Source organism: Nicotiana sylvestris, chromosome 11 (assembly GCF_000393655.2).
Source record: "Nicotiana sylvestris chromosome 11, ASM39365v2, whole genome shotgun sequence".
Lineage (NCBI taxonomy): Eukaryota > Viridiplantae > Streptophyta > Magnoliopsida > Solanales > Solanaceae > Nicotiana > Nicotiana sylvestris.
Genome location: NC_091067.1, coordinates 75,137,945 through 75,161,545, shown reverse-complemented (window position 1 = coordinate 75,161,545; position 23,601 = coordinate 75,137,945). Strand labels below are relative to the sequence as shown.

Below are 23,601 nucleotides of genomic sequence, written 5' to 3'. Positions count from 1 at the left end.
AGTGTAAAATTACGGCTTTTGAGATTGGAGGAGATGGGGCACTGAGATACCAGGCTGATTATGTGTGCCTAATGTGGTAGGGTTGTGAGAGAAGATTATGAATAAGATTCATCAGTCCCGATATTCCATCCATCTCGGCTCGACAAAGATGTATCATGATGTCAAGGAGCAGTATTGGTGGAATAACATGAAGAACTCTATCGGAGAATTTGTAGCCCAGTGTCCCAATTGCCAACAAGTAAAGATAGAACGTCAGAAACCCAGTGGATTGCTTCAGAATATAGAGATTCCAACCTGGAAATGGGAGGTGATTAATATGGACTTCATTATTGGGTTACCTCGCTCTTATCATAAGTTTGACTCCATCTGGGTGATAGTTGATAGACTTACAAAATTTGCCCATTTTCTGCCAGTTAAGACAACTCACACTGCTAAAGATTATGTGAATTTGTATATCAAGGAGATTGTTAGGCTTCATGGTGTGCCGATATCTATTATATCAGATCGAGGAGCTCAATTTACGGTTAACTTTTGGAGGTCTTTTCAGAAGGGTTTAGGCACACAAGTGAATCTCAGCACTGCATTCCATCCACAAAACTGACGGACAGGCCGAACGTACCATTCAGACACTTGAATATATGCTATGAGCATGTGTTCTGGATTTCAAGGGGAATTGGGATACCCATCTACTACTCATAGAATTTTCCTACAATAATAGCTACCATTCTAGTATTAAAATGGCTCTGTAAGAAGCACTGTATGAGAGAAGATGTAGATCACCAGTTGGATGGTTTGAAGTCGGTGAAACAGAATTATATGGGCCATATTTAATTCACCAAGCCATTGGGAAGGGGAAAGTGATACAAGAACGACTGAGGACGGTACAAATTATTCCGATGTACGACATCGTGATCTGGAGTTTGAGGTTGGTGATTGGGTTTTCTTGAGGATCTCGCCGATGAAGGGTGTTATGAGTTTTGGGAAGAAGGGTAAGCTGAGTCCACGATATATCAGTCCATATAAAATTCTTTGACGAATTGGACAGGTTGCTTATGAGTTAGAATTGCCATCCGAATTGGAATTTGTCCATCCGGTATTCCCTGTATCTATGTTAAGGAAATGTATTAGAGAACCTTCTCGAGTCGTCCCTATCAAAGATGTACAAGTTACAGAGGATCTATCATATAAAGAAGTGCCAGTGTCTATATTAGATCGACAAGTCCGCAAGCTGAGAACAAAAGATGTAGCTTCCGTCAAAGTATTGTGGAGGAACAAGAATATGGAAGAATGACATGGGAAGTAGAAAAGGATATGAAGTCTAAATACCCTTACATGTTCCAGAATAAAGATAACGAGGATGCTAGGGGAACGCAGGATGCATGAGAAGGCGAAACGGCTCTATGAGGTAAGCAATAACTTGAGAATACTCTTCCTTAATAAAAATGGTGATATGCAGATAATGTACATATCCATAATACTTTGTGTAGACTTGTGAGGCAATAAGTTGGGTTTGACTGCTTGCGAGTTTGGCTAATTTCCATATTATAGGGGAAACTCAGCCGGAGATTTCCTTTCGAAGCCACGATGATTTAGACTCCCTATAAACCCTTACATTCGAGGATGAATGTTCCTAAGGGGGGAGGGTATTACAACCCATATTCACATACGTTAGTTCATGCCATAAGGTAGTTGACGTAAATCCATGTAGATATAATCTTTAAGATGATAAGAAGTTAATCCTATTGGTCGTGTATGATACAAGGGTGTATAAGGGTGGTTAACAAGTATTAGAAGTTAAACGAATCAAGGATGTTGTAAACCGTATGTTTGAGTAAACCTAGAGATGCTTAATATACTCAAGAGGTCGTGTTTTAAGGTATTTGAATTATATAATATCCATATCATAAGTCTTGAAGTCAAACGAGTTATGAAACAAAAGTCGACAAAAGTTGTCGCAACTTAGGTTCATAATTTTACTTAAACATTAGGTCAAATGTTACTAAGCTTTTCTACCAATTTAATTGGAATTACAGGGTGATCCACCTACCATATTGAATATCTATGAGTCTAGTTTCCAACGCATTAAACCGTTTGTCGATACAATCTCGGAGTAGAGAGATATTTGCATTTTCGTGAGACTGCGCCGAGCACCTCTCTATAGGGCCCACTTAGGCGGTTTAAGACATTTGGATATATATATATATGATACCTCCAATCCATTTTAAGTCATTGTTTTTAGTATATTCAGACCTTCGAACCCTAGAAACACCCTCTCAAGGTTCTCTCAATATTCAAGACCCAAACAAAGGGCAAACAACACAAATCAAGTGTCGAGAATCCCATGGCGCTAGTAAGTTTCTTGTTCTTCTTGTTGTTGCTCATATTTGTGTTGTTCCAGCTCGCGTGGGAGGTTTGTTTAAGGGGTTTATGTTCTGTAAATATCCCTCAAGTTCTTAATATCAACCCTAGGTGATTTCAAGCCTTCTAAAGTGATTCTAGTACCGAAAAACCCTAATTGATTGCTAGTTTCGCTTCCTTGTTATTGTGGCAGCATTGGAGGGATATTTCGTGGATAATTAAGGTCAATTGGAATTTTTCTTTATATATAAAGTTAAGGAACCTCTTACTCTACATGTATTTAAGATTATTCAAGTTGCGGCTAAGTCATTGAAGCTAGAACTTGTGAAATATATATCGAAAGGCTTGGTAGTAATGTTATTGGTTGGTGGACTATTTTAGGAGGCTCAATATGATTAACATTGATGTTGTTTGGGCTATTTGGTGATTGTTTTCACTTGTGGGAATTCATATAAATAGGGGATGTGCTGTCTGTTTCATCATAAAATAGGTTGTGGTCAGTACATATTAGTTACGACGCTTAAACGTTAACGATAGTGTCATTTCTCCTATTGTAGAATAAGGAGTCGTGACATTTGCATAGCTTGAGGTTGGGCAGTATATACAAGGTATGTGAGGCTATCCCTTTCCTTCTTTTGCACGACTCCGATTGTACATAATATAATGAACGAGCTTCCAAAAATACTCTACTCTTAGAATCTAGCAGTACTTACATTGTTTCCCTTCTTATGGAGCGATTGATGTTGATGTTGCTTCTCTTATTCTTATGTTATCAATGTTGTTGGTACTTCCTTATTCTTATAAGATTCATGATGAAGAGTTAGTCCTAATAACGTGTACAGAGGATACCGACCTTACGTCATTCCAAAAGGTTTAGAATATTATTCTAATGAGTCCAGCATGCATTATATATATATGTATCTATTTTACTCTATCGAGTTGCACTATAGTCGGCCAGGTATGGAACCTATTATGCAACCACTAATCAGTTGGATTTTATCGAGCTCCATGTGGCCGGGTACGATTTTACCGAGCCTTATGATGGCCGGGTATATTTTTACCGAGCCTATTATGGCTGAGTATGATATGATGATGATGATTCCCACAGAGGCGTATGTTTTAAAAGTTTGTGTATATATACATATGTATCATGCATTTCATGTTAGTAGCCCTCAAAGGTACCCAGATGTTACAGGTTGTATATTCTATATCCCTGCTTACAATACTATTCGTACTTATGGTTCCTTGTCTTACATACTCAGTACTTTATTCGTAATGATGTCCTTTTATTTGTGGACGCTGCATGCCGTGCTGCAGGTCCTGATAGACAGGCAGGCGCAGCTCCCCTACCACAGTGGGCTGTCCAGTTTAGTGGTGATTGGCGAGATCCTTTCTTCGGACTTGCCATGGTCTTAGTATGCATTTTTGTTATAGACATTATGGGTATGTTGGGGCCTTGAGCATTTATGTTCCTTTAGAGGCTAATAAACAGGTATCGACTCATGTATAGTTTGGTATGCCTTGTCAGCTGATTTTTGTTGTATAGTATTTCATGGTAGCATGGTAGCTAGTACCTTATATATAGTTTCTTGATTGTCTGGTCATCCCATGTTATGTATGTTCATTGCATCATCTTTTATTGTTGGTTGTCTATGATCCATGTCTACCATTTATATTGAATTTGTCGGCCCTAAAAGATAATAAAGAAGGTTTGATAAAATGTACATTATTACTTGGCAAGTATGGTCGGGTGCTAGTCATGGCCCTCCAGTTTGGGTCTTGACAGTTGTGTTAAGACTTCGGGGTCGAATTAGTGTTTTTAGTGTTGATGATTTGATGGAGGTGATCCTTGACAAGGCTTAGAATTGATGGCATTCTATTTGTTCTGATGCCATAGAAATAGATCGTGATTTGGGGCGGCCTTATTGGTGGTGGAGGATGAGAAATGACATGGTAGGACATGTCTCGTGGTAGTTGAATTGTTAGCAGACCAAGTATGAGCTACAAATATTGAGTAGTTTGCTTCAGGAGATGGTTAGACCAGAGTGGGAGCGATAGCATATCGTATGGATTTTGTTGTAAGGTAACCGCATGCGTTGAGAATGCTTAGTATGATTTGATCCATGTGGATAAATAACAGTCTGTATATTTAATTTGAGATGGTGGCTTCTGTACTTAGGAAGTTTGAATATGATGAAAAGAGTTTGCTTGGAATTTAGAGTAATAGGAATGCTTGATAGTTGTTTTAGGATGCAATATAGCTTCGAGTTTTAAATGTATTATTGGACCTTCGGTAGATGATTAAAAAATGAATGGATTCTTACGGCTGGCATATGAGCATAGACCCAGGAGGATTAACGGATTTCATTAACAATGGCAATGTCGTTGAAAGATATAGATATGAGGTTACACAGGTGCTATCTCCTATGAAAATGTTATGGGTGTATGATTTCTTATGAAGTTCCTATGAGTATCAATTGAGGTCCATTGTGTGCTGGAAAAGAGAAGTATTAATTTTGAAGGTAAGTCAAGAGAAATACGAGGAGTTGAGTTAGATTAGTTGTAGTTTGGATCGGCATGGTAAAGGAAATGATCGGTTCCTTCGGTACAATAAGGATCTACATGTGTTTCATGGCTATACTTACAAGCTTGGCAGTCTCCGTAATTTGGTTGGTTTGGAGGGATCCAGTTCTAATGGTTTAGTTATGTGAAAATGGGTCCCGAAAAAGATATGGCAGCTTAGGCCATGACTTGAGGTTTGTGTCTTCTGCGGTTATGGGAAGTTGGGTGTGTATTGCTATTTTTCTTCTGACCAAGGGTTTCTAGACAATGAAGTGTTTATTCTACTAGTGGCTCAGGGTTATGATGAAGTTCTTGTACTCTTATGTAACAACGTGCTAGGTGCAGTGAGTAGTATGGAATTAGGATTGAAGGAGGTTGTAATTTAGTTTTAACATAAATGTCACAAGCTCGGAGGAGTGAGGGAGATTTCAAATGTTTAGAGTATACTGGCACTATTTACTGTCGCTCGAGAATGGTGTTCTATGGAAGAGGAATTGTGTGTCGATTTGCAAAAGAATATCATGGTTGGTAGCCATGGATGTACAGATTTTGTCACTTGGTGTGGAAGGTTGTAGAAGTATCTCCCACGGGATAATTGTTTAGGTGTTATGTGTCAGTCATTTGAGTGAGAGAGATTAAGATCAAGTATGGAGATTCTAGTACTGTCGCAGATTAGAGAGTTTATGTCTGAGAGACACACTATTCCTTTGGTTGCAGGTTGTGGAAGTTGTTCAAGTTTTGAAGGTCGATTGTAAGTGGCATAGATAAAGTCATTGTGGATCTTGAAAGGATATTTACCTATTTTAGGATGTTTGAAATCGGTTTAGAGGTCCATTGTCGGGCCTAATGTGAGAGTATATTCTACACTAGATCAAATGTGTTTATTCAGCACATCATTTGGCTATGGATGAGTCTTCGGGAATGGTGGATGTTGCTCTTGTCGTCATATTTTATGTGTTACTCTTTTATGCTATATGGTGTGAGGTGACTTTATTATTCCCGTGTGTGTTGTGGTATTGTGTAGGCTACGAGATGGTAGTTTTTAGTTGCACCTTAGTCGTGCTTGGCCCTTTGTAGAGCATGATATGATCCGTCTCCCCAGAGTTATATTTATGCACTTGGCGTGCTTATGGTTGATATATGTGTGTCTAGTGAGTATGAGCATTTTGGATCGATGGGCATTCCTATGCAGATTGTGATGTTTCGATCGGGTGGCATGCCGCTACGGGGCATCATATTTGGATCAGGTTGCACGTTACAATGGTATGTTGGTTATGATTCCTTATATTTATCTTGTGTGTTTTACTTCTCCTTTGTGGGGTAGATTTATAGCATTTTGTGTGATTGTTATAACTATTACGCGTGCCTAATAGTCCTAGTACTTGGGGTTCCTTTCTTTATTGGCCATATTCGAGTTGTGGCTTGTTTGGTGAATGAATTGCATCGTATGAGATTTTAGATAGTGTTTGATGTGGTTGGCCGGCCGAGCAGCTTGTACTAGGTGAGATGAGGTCATTGGACCTGGAATCAATGCAAACGGATTTCTAAAATGTATATTTGGAGGGAGAATGTTGCTAATCAGTTCAGAACATGGCAATGGTTCTTGTCGAATGGAAGAACTCTATGAGTTATTTATTTGACGGGTGGTTATGAGATTATGTACATCTCTTTCATCGTTGCAGTGTAGCAAGGGATGGAACAAGGCTTTTCTATGTCATGAGGTATATTATCGGTACCGAGTTGGGAAAACTTGTAGTTATTGTAGTTGGATGATATTACTATAGGCATATGAGTGATGTGGTATATCGTTTGGTTACAACTTAGGTGTATATGTATGTTTTGGTACAACTAGTGGAGATTGATACATTGTATGTATGCAAGAATCGGACCTTATAGGAAATTTTGGAAGTTGGAATTTAGTTCTAAGGCTTGTGATCTATGGTCATAAGAAAGATCTTCAGTCGAGGTTAAGATAATGTGTTCATATGGATTAAAGTGGCACGGGTATGTACACGAGGGGTTATACAGTGATTCAGCATCTTGGGGATGACTCTTGGCATGTTCGAGGACGAACATATATTTAATCAGGGGAGAATGTAATGACCCAGCCGGTCGTTTTGAGCTCTACCATGTCACTCGTCGGTTTGAGACCTTGAGTGGCTTCACTTTATGTATTATGACTTGCATGCGTTGTTGGTTCGTATTTTTGATAAGTTCGAAGTTGATTTGGTAGAATAATTCTCAATTGGAAAGCTTTAAGTTGAAAGAGTTGACCAGAGTTTGACTTTTGAGTAAATGACCTCGAAATCAGGATCTGAAGGTTCCTATAGGTTCGTAAGGTGATTTCAGACTTGGGCGTATGTTCGGATTGAGTATCGGGTGGTCAGGGAGCCTTTCGGAGCTTATTATACAAAGTTTGCATTTGAAGGTTGTTGAATTTGCTAAGTTTGACTTAGATTGTACTTCGATATTATTGGACTACGGGCGGTTTTTTGGAGCCTTGTTTAAGTTAATTTAGTTGATTGGAAGTTGTGTGTGAAGTTTGGTCATGACCTGTGATGTCTAAATGTGATTCGGACGCGTTCGGCGAAGTTTGAAGGTTTGAAAGTTAAAAGAAGGATTTTGATAGTTGATTCGTGGTTTTATTGTTATACATGGTGTTTTGAGCCTTTGGATAAGTTTGGACAAGGTATGGGGACTTGTTGGTATGATTGGACAGGGTCCCTGGGGCCGTGGGTGTGTTTCGGGATAGTTTTGGACTATTTCCCTTTGTTTTGTGATTGATGATATATGGTTCAAGGGTGTGCATCGCAACACTGAGTGTTGTTTGCGAGCTGGGAAAAATTATTCTTCGTGACTGCAGCTAGGGGATCACAATACTTGATCTGGGTGTACTTCGCGTTCACGTGGTGAGGATCGCGAATGTAGTGTGTTGGGGGACTAGCCTAGTTTGGACAGCTATTGATCGCGATCGTGTGGGCGTGTCCACGATCGCGGAAGGAAATTTCTGAGGGATGGAAGGCTTGGCCTTCGCGTTCGTAGAGTTGGGACCACATTCACGTAGGTTTATGTTGTTGTTGTTCGCGATCGCGTGAGGTCTCTCGTGATTAGGAAGGAGGAAATTCCAGCAATGGTATTATTGGAAATCACGATCATGAAGAGGAAGTACGTGGGTAGAATATAAGTTACCAACTCAGAAATTTGCTCATTTCAACTCATTTCTCTCTTGCTAAGGCGATTGTGGGCGATTTGGAGGAGCCATTTTCATCATATATCATGCGATAAGTCATTCCCACTTATAGTGAGTTAAATATATGGATTATATATCGATTTTAACATAAAAATTGGTAGAAATTGTGAGATTTTGGATGAAACCCGAGAAATGGTATTTTTGAATTTTGACCCCATAATTGGACATGGAATTGGGAATAAATTATATACTAGAGTTCCTTGTGCTATGGGTATTATTTATCTTTAAAAAAATTAGGAATCTGAGCGCATGGGCCCGGGGTTGACTTTGTTGACTTTTCGTATGGAGTTGGGAATTTATTTTTAATTGTTAAATTATGAGTCATTGAGTATAATTTGATTGGTTTGCTAGTTCTTTTACTAGTTTCGGATCATTTGGCACTGGTTGAAGGTGCTAAAGAGACATTGGAGCCGGTTATCGAATTTTGTAGCGAGGTAAGTCTCATGTCTAACCTTATGAGAGGGAATTTACCCGTAGGTGCTATATTTATTAAGTGTTACATGTTATGGGAGCTACACACGTATGAGGTGACAAGTGTCCATGTGTATGCTAGAATTCTTGATTATGTCCGAGTAGACTTAGACTTACATCATTCTTTAATTGTACGATTTGAGTTGTTCTTGCCTTAATTTACATTTTAGCTTGACTAGACTTAGTCAAGCATCAAACTTGCTATTTTAGATACTTGACGAGCTACTTTATTTGTAGCAAAAATTATACTCCCTCTGTTTCATATTAGATGAGGTATTTTCCTTTTTAGTCTATTCCAAAACAAATGACACATTTCTAAATTTGGAAATAATTCAACTTTAAACTATTTCATTTTACTCATTTACCCTTAATGAGATGCTTTTATAGCCACACAAATGTCATGGCCCCACAAACCTTATACCCCTTAAGCTTTTAAGACCACAAGTTTTAAAAGTCTTCTTCTTTTTTCTTAAAATCTGTGCCGAGTCAAACTACCTCATCTAATATAAAACGGAGGGAGTACTTCTTTTCTATAGATTTACTCCGAGTTGTGCATATCTGTTCAAAAGTTTTCTTGAATTTCATAACTCACACGTATATTCATGGGTGTGGCCAGTGACATTTAATATTTTTATGGGATCGAGCTGAACGTCTCAACTGCACTCTTATGGATCGGGTCGTTCGCCTAGACAGTACTGTGTAACACACTCTTATAGAATCGGGTCATTCGCCTCGGCGATACTATGCAATATACTCTTATGGGATCGAGACATTCGGCTCGAAAGTATTTTTATGGGATCAGATTGTACTCCATTGTAGGATATTATACAATCTCTTATTGGATCGAGTTGTTCGCCTCGGCAGAATCATGTGTAATATTCGATGAGGAGTTAGCGTACTTATGAGTCCTTTTGTCTTAAGATGTGATATTTTATCTAGTGTTGATGATTATGTATTCCATTCGAGGTAGTATCTGGTATTTAAGGACTTCGTATTTACTCTTGTGTTGAAGATCATGTTATGTACATATATATGTTTTCATTATTCTACTTGCCATGCTTCATACCTATCTACTTTTGTAAGTTGAAAGATTTGATCGGATGTTGACTTATGTGTAAATGACCCCAGAATGGAGTTTTGATGGTTATGATAGCTCCGTATGGTGATTTTGGACTTAGGAGTGTGTCCGGATATTGATTTGGAGGTCCGTAGGTGAATTGGCAAAAATTAAAAAAGTTGAAGTTTGGAGACTTTAGAAGGTTGACCGAGAGTTGACTTTGTGGTTACCGGGCTTGGATTTTAGTTTCGAAAGTTGGACTAGGTCTGTCGTGTAATTTATGACTTGTGTGCAATTGTTTAGGTTAATCGAAGTTGGTTTGGTATGTTTTGGCATTAGTTTTGGAAGTTAGAAGTTCGTAAGTTCATTAGGCTTGAATTGATGTGTGATTCGTGGTTCTAGTGTTGTTTGATGTGATTTGAGGCTTCGAGCGAGTTCGTACAATGTTTTAGGATATATTGTTATGTTTGTATGGGGTCCCGGGGGCCTAGGGTGTGATTCGGCTCATTTTTGGACTTGTGTTATTGCTAAAGTCAGTGATTCTGGTTTCCTCTTTCGCGATTGCGAAAGGAGGACCACGATCACGGAGGGTTAGGTCTGGCAGGTGGTAATTTGTTCTATAAGATCACGTGGTTAAGGTTGCGATCACGAAGCCTTGAGGGAGTTGTGTTACGCGATCTTATGGGAGGAGACGCGTTCACAAAGAAGGAAGAGGAGGCCTAGGATTTCCACATGTTATTCATTGCGATCGCATAACGCTATCCGTGATCGCGTAGGTCAGGGATATTAGTCACCGCTTTTATGACATGGAGTGTGAGTTTGTGTAGAAGGTTTTTGGCTACTGAAGATGTTCTTCATGATGCGAGGGAAATTCCACGATCACGTAGTGTAATCACTAGGCAGACTACTAAAAATATCAAAATCGAGGGTTTGAACCCATTTCTCATATTTTGAGTTAGAGAATTCTTGAAGGGATTTTCAAGGAGTTAATTGGGGTAAGTGATTCTAACTCGGATTTGGTTATTATAAATGAATCTATCAATGTTTATACCATTTAATTAGTATTTTTGTTTGGAAAAATTGGGAAATATTGTGAAACTTCATAGACTATAATTTGAGGATTTGAACGTCGAGTTGAGATCGAAATTGAGAAATTTTGGTATGGGTGTTTGAATTTTATTAATTTTGTCATAATTCGAGATGTGGGCCCGAGATTGACTTTTTCACTTTTGATAAAGAGCCTAGATTTATCATATAGAATTTCTTCATATAGCTTGTGTTGATTGTATTAAGTTATTTGTGGCTAGATTCGAGTGGTCCAGGGGTCGATTCGCGAGGCAATGGCTTGTTCGAGTAGAAATTTGCATGGTTTGAGGTAAGTAACACTTCTAAATTTGGTTCAGATGGTATGAATCCCTGAAATACGTGTTAAGTGGTTGGTGTTGAGGTGACGCATATGCTAGGTAACGGGCATATGGGCGTATACCGTAGTAATTGTGACCCGGTCAATTCCGTGTTACTGTATAGTTATCGAACCTTGTTGCTATTCATGTGATCACTATGTGCTAGAGTAATGGAGCTGCAATCTATTTTAGGAATTATATTTAGGCTATATGATTCTTCTATTGGGACCCATTGGGGTCATTTCTGCTATTGATTTATTTGCTTAAATGGTAATTATGTACTCAATCACATCTATCATTTACATATCATATCTCAATCTCAGTTGCTATTTATTGTTGCATCGTGTATCATTATTTGGGCTGTTTGATATGAGATTGGTGAGCCCGAGAGATTGGAGAGGTTGATGACTAAGTTGGAGCCTGAGAGCTGTGTTGTGAGTAAGGTTGTGGAGCGGATTGTACGCCGCAACAGGCTTTATTGGCTTTATATATATATTATTATTATTATGGATCAGATTGCATATCGCGGAAGGCCTTATAGGCTTTATATATTATTATTATTATTATTATTATCAGGTTGCACGTCACAGCAGGCTATATTAGCTTTATATTAGCTCTTGGGAAAGATCTGCTTCTCCGGAGTCTGACATACGAGCAGTGAGCGCAAGTACCGTACAATGTTGAGTGATTGAGTGTGATGAGTCAGAGTTGAGACAGTCAGATTGAGTACGCTAAGAGTGTGAATACGTGAGGTTATCATTGTGATGCATTACATGGTGACATGCATATTGACATGTAGATAGAGATGTAACATTCCACATATCAGTCATACTTGGCATATTTTATCTGTGTTGAATTTAAACTATTAAACTTGAAAGCATGTCTACATTCATGTACTATGTACAAATTGATTATGAGATTTCTCTAAGTTATTATTGTCATTTTTCCTGTCATATCTGTACTGTTAAAATCTATATTTGGACTGTACCTATTTGAGCTCGTCATTTCTTTCAATCCAAGGTTAGTCCTGTTGCTTATTAAGTACATTGGGTCGGTTGTAATCATATTACACTCTGCACTTTGTGTGCAGATTCAGGTACTTCTGGGTACGGTGGTTGCTAGATTTGGGAGTACTTCCGGCTTGGAGACTTTTGAGGTAGCTGTCTTGGCGTCTACAGACCTCGACTCTCCTTCTTTTTCCTTTATTTAGCATTGTTCTATCTTTCCAGACAGTTGTATTAGAAGTTTTGGCTATGTTGATATTTTGTAGCTCATGTACTCGGTGACACTCGGATTTTTTGGAATTGACTATTTATGAGAGTTAATACTGTTAAACCTGTTTCATCTTGTTTTTAATTTAAAAATGTGAAGTTATTTGTGGTTGTTGGCTTGCTTAGTATTGTGATAGGCGTCATCACGATATGTTAAATTTTGGATCGTGACATTAGGCGTATTGGAATTCCTTTGGAGAAGAATCATCGACTACCATTGTCGGATTGGGAACCTCTGGATGACTCAGAATGTTAGGTTGGCCACCTCATCTACCTTTGTTTCACAAGGCTTGAACTATCGTATTGTGTTTATATTATTTCTCAATTAATGCAATAGCCAAAGGAGGAACATTAGGAAGTGTCCTTGCGAGTTGTTAGCTATTTGAAAGGGAGCCGAGGACAAGGTGTTATACGGAGCAGTGCGTGTCAGTTATGTCTATATGGATGGTGTGACTCTGATTTGGTTGGCTGCCCTTTGACTCAATCTCTCACAGGTTGGTTTATCTCTTTGGGTGGCTCGCCCATATCTAAAAGATTAAGAACCAACATATTCTGTCTCGCTTGTTTGCGAAAGAAAAATAACACTCTATGGCGATGACGATTGGTGAGCTAAAGTGATTAAAGGGAATTTTATCTAGTCTAGGAATAAACTACGGTGCTCCTATTTATCTTTATTGTAACAATCAAGCGGCGTTACACATAGCCAAGAATTCGGTCTTTCATGAATGAAACAAACATATTAAAGTGGATTGTTATTTTGTTCGTGACGAGATAGTCAGTGGAAACATTAGCACCAGTTTTGTTCCTTTAAATGAACAACTGGCAAATATCATTATAAAGGCATTCGAAAAATCGCAACATGGTCATCTCTTGTGCAAGTTGGACATTCAAAATCTCCATGCATCAACTTGAGGGAGGTATTATGCGGCACATTCTGTGAACCGTAGAATGGATGTGTGAGACGCAAATTTACCGTAGAGTTGTCTAGAACCTACCAATGTTTTAGAGCAATTAATTGTGAGCAATTCTATAGACTGCAAAACTAATATATATGCAGCTAGCACGTACGATATGCGAATTGCAGAATAGGAAGCACCATAAATATTTAGTATTTGTATTATACTAGAAAATAAGAATTTGTTATAATCTTTTCCATATTTGTTAGGGATTCTAGGGTTAATTGTTAACTTGAACTTATACTGTTCAATATCAATGGAGGAAATATGCTTTTCCTTCCTCTTCGAGCCTAATTGTCTTCGTATGTTGGTAAGTACATTAGAAAGAATATGCAATATTTTGACTCCTTATTTGAATTACAATCATTATTCGTATTTTTATAGATGAATAGAACTTTTACTTCATTTGTTAATTAGGAAATTTGGCACATAATGGCGTAGGAATTATTGTGTGAGCCCAAATATTGACCTTAGGCATGTTTAGGGTACACAACCAAACGTGCTTGGGGAGTAAGCTTAAAGAATCTAAGCCTGCATATGAACTTCAAAGTGATTTTTAACCTGTAGCCGCTTTGTCTTTCTGTTTGTACCTGTACCTATTTTTTTGTTAAAATCCATTTGAAAAGACTGTTTTGCCCTTCTTTATTAAAAGACTACTTTCTCTCCAAGTATACGCTAGTTCTCTACTGTCTCTGTCTCTGTCTCCCGCTATTTCGCGTTTTTTGATTTGCTCTTCTCTGAAATCAAAGGGTTTTCATCGTTGTTTCGAATTTTCAACTGCTAGTCGTTGTTGTTCCCACATTACAATTTAATCACAGGTACATTGCATTAACTTTTTGGGTTTTATTTTACGATTTAATTTCTGGTTTTGGGTTTGATAGTTATGATAGGGTTTAGTTTGATAAGTTCATTAGTTTTACTTTTACGTTTGTATTTTTAGGTTTTTTGAACGAGTGTTTATGTTGTTAATGAAAATTCTATAAATTCTTCTGTGATTAGACGTTCAAATTTTTAAAAGTTTTCAGAGTTAAATAGATGATAATGATACCTTAGATAGGAGCTGAAGTTTTTTTCATGTTTTGGCATTATTTTTTATTTTGAATTTATGTTTTGTTTTTTTGCTGAATGTTTTGTGCTTGTATGGAGAACCAGAATTAAGTTTTTGTGTTTGTAACTGGTGAATTCCATCTTTAGGAGCTGAAGTTTTTTGTGTTTGTAACTGGTGAAGTCCAACTTTAGGAGATGAAGATTTTGTGTTTGTTACTGATGAACTTCAGCTATAGAGCTAAAGTTTTTGTTTTATGCCTTTCGAACTTCAGCTCTAGAGCTGAAGTTTTTTTTGTAACTGTCGAACTTCAGCTCTAGAACTGATGTTTTTGTTTTATACCTGTCGAATTTCAGCTCTAGAGCTGAAGTTTTTGTTTTATACTTGTCGAACTTAAGCCTTCTTAGGTGTTGAAGTTTTAAATGATCTTTTTGATAATGTCCTGATGTTATTATTTGTATCTTTTACTTTTTTGGACAAATGGCTCCTAAATCACCTAAAGATCCTAAAGCACCTAAAGATCCTAAAGTAGCTAAAGAAGGCAAAGCACCTAAAAAACCTAGACTACCTGTAGTAGCACCAGGTCCTTATGTCCCTGAGCCTCCACCTACAGTACCAGGACAAAAATATTTTGAGTTTATAGAATGGTTTAACTCTAAGGGTTACTGGAAGGGGAACCATGAATTGAAGAGCTTAATTGCAAATTTCTTGACTCCTGCACAAAGGGATAAGCTTAATAATGGTGCATTTAGATACATTATTGCTATGGAGAATTTCATATGCAGCATGAAGTTGGTTCATTGTCTGTGTCTTTCTCGAATATTCACGAATGATCGAGACTCCATTAGTTTCAAGATTTTTGGGCATGATGTTTCCTTCACCCTTGAAGACTTTCATGTGTGGTTTGCGGATCATAGCACATAATATTGAAAAACCATTTAATCGAGAGAGCACTATTCTGAAGCGCTATTTTGGTAAGTCCAAGGGTGTGAGTTTGAAGGATATTCGAAGTTTTATGACTCGCAATGTAATTCCAAAGAATGTTGTGAATCATGCACACTTATGCGAGAGTGATGATGATGCAGTTAAGCTTATGGAAATTCTTATTGTAGAGTCTATTCTGTTTGGGAAAAATACTGAGTCATGTGTGATTGAGGATTATGCATCTATCGTTGAAGACGAGAAGCTTTGTGCTGAATATCCTTGGGGTAATGTGGCTTATGAGAAGCTCATTTATTCACTGAAACATGCATTGGACAAGCAGAACAAACATCATGCAACTGAGTATAAACTTACTGGATTTCCATATCCGTTATGTGTTTGGTTCTATGAGCGCTTCCCAGATGTTCGGAAGAAGTATGTAGCAGAGGATGAGTACCTTGATATGCCTCAGGTCCCCAAGATGTTACGTTATGTATGTGTGGGAGAGCCTAAATATTCCGAACTTTATTATATGTTCAAAACTCATGAAGTAAGTTACTTTTTTTTATTTTTTTATTTGTGTTAATATGCTGATGTATTAGTTTTTTTCTCCTCATAATATACTTTTTTGTATTAAACAGAGATATCGCGACTTTAGGGTATTGGATATAATTCCTACAGAAGAGGAATTGAATTCAATGCCTTTAATTGGGAAATTACCGTGCAGCCAGATTCGTTCAAATGTAGTTAATGCAGTTCCTTCAACTGGTAAATCACCACGTACTTTGAGTCGATCAAAAGAATTGAATCGAACTCTTGTCATTGGTAAATCACCACCTACAAAGAGTCGACCAAAAGAAGCAAATCAAACTCATGACATTGGTGAATCACCACGTAGTCGGAATCAACCAAAAGAACCGAATAGAACTCCTTTTATTGGCGAAGCATCTCGTACCAAGAGTCGTTCTACCTCGTCTACATCTGACTTTGATGACGATGAATTACTTGATACAATATGCTCTGTAAGTTTTGATCTAAAGTTTTTTGGGTTCGCTTTTGTAAAAGTACAACATGTTTTTTGAGCTGAAGTTTTCTTCTATATCTGAATTTTTGTTGTGTATTCATTGTAGAGAATAACGACGGAGGTTCAAAGGCATGCAGAAAAAAAAAGAAGCACGATCGTGAATGAAGTTTTTGATAAGTTTAAAAAGGAGGAGCGAACTGCTATTGTAGATGCGGTTTTTGTAAAAGTGAAGGTAAGCTAATTTATAGAGAAGTCTTTTTATTTGTGCTAATTTTATTTCAGATTAATCATTGTTAGTAATTTTTTTCTAGGAATATTTCGATGAGAAGTTTGAACAGTTGTTTATGATTGTCAACAAATCAAATGGAATGGACGATGGCAATTTTGATTTGAGTAAGCATCGAGAATATGACAAGAGGAACGACTGTTACAAAGATCCATCGGCTTTTGAAGGTGATCAATATGTTCAAGAACAAGTTGAAGAGCACAGTTCCAGTGCAGATAGATTGAGCAGAGATGTAAATGATGAAGCACATTTATCAACTGAGAATATTGGAAGCAAGCAAGGTGCACATAATCAAGTTGTTGAGACTGAAGAACATACTGCTCATGATGCATTGCGTAAAGTCGCAGATAATAATGCTACACATAATGAAGTGGCTGTTGAAGGCATTGAACATGTTCAACAACAAGGTGGAGATGTACAATACAATGTCTGTAGACAGAGTAAAGGTGGAGAGAAAGGTGCAGATGATCAAGTTGTTGGCACTGAAAAACATACACCGAGTTGTGCTTTGGAAAGTGATATTGGAAATCAAACACCTGTTGGTACTTTAAATTTGAAAGACGATCGTTATGCAGGAGTAATAGCGATTTGCAATGAACTTCTAGGTGGTAATACACAGGAAGTTGTTATTACAGGTACAAAGTGTGAAGTTTATAATATTTCAATTATACCTTAGATAGGAGCTCAAGTTTTGTTTTCATGTGTTTGTGTTTTTTGTAAAAACTACAACATGTTTTTTGGTGAATGTTTTGGTTTGTAACTGGTGAACTTTTATCTATAGAGCTGAGTTCTTTTTTTATAACTGTCGAACTTCAGCTCTAGAGATGAAGTTTTTTTTGTAACTGTCGAACTTCAGCTCTAGAGCTGAAGTTTTTTTATAATATCCTGTAGTAAAATTTTCACTATAGGTATAAATTTTTTCTATGTTTTATATATATAAAAACTAGTTGATTTATTCTCCCTCTCTTATGAATATACAGTGGAAGTTGAAACTAGTCGTGGTTCAATTGCCACAACTCAAAAACTCTCTGATGATGCTCAATTGAATGAAGGTAGAGTTGAGAAAAACCTTCCAGAGAATACTGCAATGGTCATCGACGTTGGTTCACAATTGAATGATGCTGGAAATGCTGATATTGAGAAAGGCATGTAGCCTAGGGAAACCACAGCGGAAGACAAACGTAAAAGTATTCTATAGATCATGAATTTATTATATTTGATCGAAGTATATTTTTTACATTTTGAAATTTTACATATTTTATTTTCTTTTTTATGTTTTTGAATGATTTTTCAGAAAGACTGGAGGCAGCTCGAAAAGAATTGAGTGAGATTCTGCAGCAATATGAAAGAGAAGAAATACATATATTCCCACCTGTTGACTCACAGACAGGTATGAAGTGTGTTGGTATTATTTTATAAAATTTAGTCAATATTATTTATTTTTTTTGCATGAAGATACAGGATCTGTTGGAATTCAAACACCATCTGTGTCGCAACACTTAGACCAGGTAATTATTTTCTGCAATTCGATTACTGGCTATTTTATTGCCTAATGTGTGTTCTCTATTAGTTTTATTTATGTTTATATTTTCCTTGCTTTTGCAGATCTCATCTGATGCATCGGAACTGCTTCCAAAACCTAAAAGAAGGAAGATTTCTAGTTCTCCTATGTATGACTCCAGTGATATCCCAACTTCAATTTATGTTCATTTTCACTTGGTAGTACACAAGGGGCTGATTCAGAAGTTAATTCCGCTACTGTTCTTGTTCGTGAAGAGACTGAAGAACGTCGTGAACAATAGGGAATTGGTCAAGCATCTGCCACGATGGTTGTAGTTTCCCCCTACTGCTGAACAGCAGCATTTAGTTGTGACGGAACAGCAGGAAGATCAAGCAAAAGGAAAACAATATAAAAAAGGGAAAAGGATGCGTATGGAGAGTATTTGGTTGAGATCTCCTTATGTAGTTTATAAGAAAAAGCAAAGGGGGCAAGATTGGATAGTAGGAAAGAATAGAAGAAGATGTCCCTTCCATTATGTTAATCAAGACAGTGGATTGATGCAAAGATTTAAAGAGTGGTTGGAGATGGATGCCAGTGAATATGATTCCAATCCATTCAGATTAGCTGAACTTGATATTCAAAAATCATTCTTTACCGAGCTTATGGATCCTAACTCTGATCTTGCGGATGAAGTAAGTTATTAAGTTTGTTTTTTTAATTGGTTTTCAACTGTATTTCCCAAAAGTTCAGCTTATTTTTTGTAGTGTAGCTTTATTCATAGTAAACTGGTGAAGTTTTTTAGCTTATTTGTCGTTGTTCATTTGCAGCATATTGATGTGGGCGTATATTACTTGCACAAAAATGTTGCTATCACCTTCCACGTTATACAAAATCAAGATGTGCAGTAACAGATTTACTTTTCGATCAGTATATGACTATACTGGATAGTATTCATCTTTCAGAAGAAAAGTTGAAGATAATTGAGAAAAGGAAGCAAAAGAGAATGGCGGTTCTTAAGAGCAAATCAAAGAGAAAGAAGATATCCGAAGAACAGATTGAAAAGAAGAAGAAGAAGAAGAAGAAGAAGAAGAAGAAGAAGAAGAAGAAGAAGAAGAAGAAGAAGAAGAAGAAGAAGAAGAAGAAGAAGCGGTTATTAAGCCACTTACGGACTTTTGTTGGTATGAGGAAGAATCAACGAATGAAAAGGTGGTCAACTACCGAAAAGGCCTCGACCTTTCCTGTGGTATCTCATGGGCATCTGCCAAAAAAGTATTCTTTCCATTTCGACTTAAGCCAAGGGAGGGCCAGATATCTACGCACTACTTTTTTGGAATTCTGGACTTTGAAGACAAATTTATATATGTGTATGATTCCATGGGCGATGCAACATACGAGCGTGCATTTGAACATGTCAAAATTTATGCTCGGTTGATTCCACACTGTCTCAAATGCTTGAATTTTGGGGAACATAATAAATTTTATGGGGATAGTCCTGTGGAAAAATTTCAAATTAAGTGGATAAACACACCGAAACAGACTACCAAGTACGTGTTTCACATATGTTTTACCATGCATCTTATGTTTATTATTTTTTGCCCTTGTGTTAACTATTCTTTAATTTCTTTTTCATGTGTCTTTTGCAGTGTTGATTGTGGTATATTTGCTCTTAAGTTTATTGATATCCGGTTGAATAGAGAAGATGTCTTCAATTTCGATCAAAGTCAAACATTGGCATTTAGGAGAGAATTGGCTGGCAATCTTTGGGCTCATGGAAAGTGGAAAAAAGATAGCAGCTATGAAACTCCAGCAGAACGAGAAGGACATGATTATGGAGATTTTGAAGAGACTCTGTGTGAATTTTTTGATTAGAGGATTGGTTGTACATAATTTGGATTTTGTGAATATACATTAATTATTTTTTTAGTTCACTTTTTTGTCATACAAATATGTTTGTGTCTTTTATCATGAATTTTAAGTACATTTTTTGTTTGAAAAAACTTAAGCATGACTTCTGCTTTTTGAGCTGAAATTTTGTTTAAAAGTCATAAGAAAACTATTGAATCTGACACAAAAACTTCTGCTTATCAGGTGCTGAAGTTTTTGGAAATATACTAAAAAACTTCAACATATTGGGCCGAAGTTTTTCGAAAAAAGCTTTAGGAGAAAAACTATTGAATCCAACAAAAAACTTCAGCTGACCAAGTGCCAAAATTTTTGGAAATATACTAAAAAACTTCAGCTTATAGGGCCGAAGTTTCTTGAAAAAGCTTAAAGCAAGAACAATTGAATCCACTATAAAAACGTCAGCTTAACAGGTGCCGAAGTTTTTGGAAATATACTAAAAAACTTCAGCCCATAGGGCCGAAGTTTCTTGAAAAAGCTTTAGGACAAAAACTAATGAATCCAACAAAAAACTTAGGCTGATAAAGTGCTGAAGTTTTTGGAAATATACTAAAAAACTTCAGCTTATAGGGCCGAAGTTTCTTGAAAAAAAATTAGGACAAAAATAATTGAATCCAATAGAAAAACGTCAACTTAACATGTGCCGATGTTTTTGGAAATATACTAAAAAACTTCAGCCCATAGGGCCGAAGTTTCTTGAAAAAGCTTTAAGACAAAAACTAATGAATCCAACAAAAAACTTAGGCTGATAAAGTGCTGAAGTTTTTGGAAATATACTAAAAAACTTCAGCACATTGGGTCGAAGTTTTTTGAAAAAGCTTTAGGACAAAAACTATTGAATCCAACAAAAAATTTCAACTGACCAAGTGCTGAAATTTTTGGAAATATACTAAAAAACTTCAGCACATTGGGTCGAAGTTTTTCGAAAAAAGATTTAGGACAAAAACTAATGAATCCAACAAAAAAATTAGGCTGATCAAGTGCTGAAGTTTTTGGAAATATACTAAAAAACTTCAGCACATTGGGCCGAAGTTTTTCGAAATAGCTTTAGGACAAAAACTTTAGCATGTTTTGGTATTTTTTTTAAGTTGATACTTATCTTTGTCCATTTACTATCTACTTTTTGTCTTTTGTCAACTACTTCATCTTTCATTTAAATTTGTTTGACCATATAGTAAATGATCCTAAAAGTTATTTTTCAGGCTAAGTCAGCTGCGTGATCAATTCAACAAGTTAAAGATTGATCTTCTTCGATTCAGTGGTCTTTTGCCCGACTACCCTATAGTTATCTCAGATAGTGATGATGATGAGATATTTAGAGAAAATGAGGAGTATTGTGATGATGACGATGATGATGGTGATGATTGTTAGTGTTTGTAATCTTTTTTTATGTTTTCAATGCTATGCTTTTTGTTTACTTCAGCCCATAGAGCTGAAGTTTTTTAGGTTAATTTTGTATAGCTTCAGCCCGGAGAGCTGAAGTTTTGTTTGTCAATGTGTGTTGTTCTGACCTCTTTTTATATCAATGTAATTGTCACCCTCTTTGTTCTTAGATTTCTATTGCATTATCCTTGTTATTTGTTGGTATTTGCTTTATACTTCTTAGTTGCTTAGAGATGTTACAACTTTTGTTTGTACATGCGTTTCTTTTTGTGTGTTGTACGCATATGTGTGTGTGAGTGTTTGTATGTATGTGTGTGTGTGTGTTTGTTTAAGGATATGTATTTCACATACTGTAACCTGAAGTTTTTTCTCGCAGAAGTCATTGCGTACTTTTTTAAAATGCAATAAAACCTGTAAGCCTGCGCAACAAAAATGAGTGATTTGTACTTTAGTAGTATATAAAATTGTCCAAGAGCTTATTTTTTTTATTCTTACGAAAAAATCACATTTGAATTATGCCATACAATAAAGAAAGTCTAAATTCAGACCAAGGATTATTGAAGCTTGGAGTATTTTTCAGTGTGTTTCTTGGAATATGGATGAGGTGCTGGAGAAGACAAGCAAGTTGTTCTGTTATGCCCAACTTGTTTACATCGACTGCATTTGGTAGACTTGAATGGTACTGATGATTCACTCGCAGGTATATGCCTCTTCTTTTGTCTTCTTCCTTGTAAAATCTCTACATCGGGAGGTTTTGTGATCTCAGATTGTACATTTTGTGGTATTTTCCATGATTTTTGATCTCCCACGGTATTCACTTGTCCTTCACATGTTTTCAGCCATGTTTCCCTTGAATACCAATTTGAGCAGTAATTAGATTTCTGCAAATATCTATTATTAATAGCAGCAATTGCATGTGGACAGGGCAATTCATCAAGTTGGAATTTCAGGCAGTCACAAGTTCTCTTCTTTAATTCCACAATGAATTCAATTCCTTCACTATTTATTCTAAACAACATTGAGTCAAGGTTGAACACCTAACAAGGAATAAAAAATTAAGACAAATTATATTAGTGTATTTTTGCTTCAAAAAGAAAAAGTATGAAAATTTTTAAATGTAAGCAGTAAATCACTGCAACAGATATAAAAAGCTGAAGTTAATAAATATACTCACAAACATTTTGCAAGCCAAGTCCATCTTCTTGGTCATCTCTTCTTCTGCCCATATTGATACTCTGTGAAAAGTTTCATTTGCCTTTTTTCTCCGTTCATAAAACCACTCTCCCAGTTTTTCTTGGATGAAATCTAACATTCTTAAAATAGGCATTTCTCTCTCTTTTAGTAAAACGAAATTCATTGATTCTACCATGTTTGTTGTTAGCATATCATAACGTCGTCGTGGGAACCAGGATCAAGCCCATCTCTCGGGAGGCTCTTCTATTATGTAATTGTATGTTTTCTTGTCAATGCTTTTGAGTTGGGACATTAACTGATTAAAATCTTCACGTTTGTATGACCTTGCAGCACTTTGAAAAAGATTTATTACCGTGGCCTTTGCATGTCTTTGCTTTAAATTTTTCTCAAAGTGATAGAGGCAGATACCATGGTGAGCTTCAGGAAAAACTTTTCTAATACCATTTGCGATCGATTGGTTTCTATCTGACAAGAAAACCAGTTCACGACGGACTTGAATTGCTTTTCTCATTTCCCCGAAGAACCAAATGTATGCCTCATTGTTTTCTGAATCTGCTACACCAAAACATAGAGGAAAGATTTGATTGTTTGCATCCTTTGATACAGCAACAAATAGAACACCACGATATTTTGACTTCAAAAATGTTGCATCTACTGCAATAACATGTCTACAGTAGGACCAACCAGCTACTGATGTCGTAGGAGCGAAGAACAAGTAAGCAAATCTGTACATTGAAACACAAAAAAAACAAATCATAAGGTGTGAAGTTTTTAAAATAGTAACATTTGAAACTTCAGGCTGATAGTTAGTATTGTTTTGCTTACCTATTCTGCGCATCTCTTTTTATGCTTGTGTATGTTCCTGGGTTTTTGGCCACCATCATGTGCAGGTATAAAGGAAGAATCTGGTAGTTCTCTTCAGGTGTTCCCCTTATGCAAGCAACAGCTTTTTGAATAGCACGTCATGCCTTGTGATAACCAATGTCAATTCCAAATTTCTTTCATTTCATTTTCTAC

The 23,601-nt window shown here is 36.7% G+C and overlaps 1 protein-coding gene across 1 annotated transcript; it reads right to left on the bottom strand.

Moving 5' to 3' along the window:
* Window positions 1–21,944: 21,944 nt before the first annotated feature.
* Window positions 21,945–22,759, bottom strand: LOC138881186 (uncharacterized). The gene is made up of 2 exons (XM_070161393.1): window positions 22,565–22,759; window positions 21,945–22,427 (listed from the first exon to the last, which is right to left on the bottom strand). Exons 1-2 carry the CDS (start codon window positions 22,757–22,759, stop codon window positions 21,945–21,947), a joined length of 678 nt encoding a protein of 225 aa, XP_070017494.1.
* Window positions 22,760–23,601: the final 842 nt, after the last annotated feature.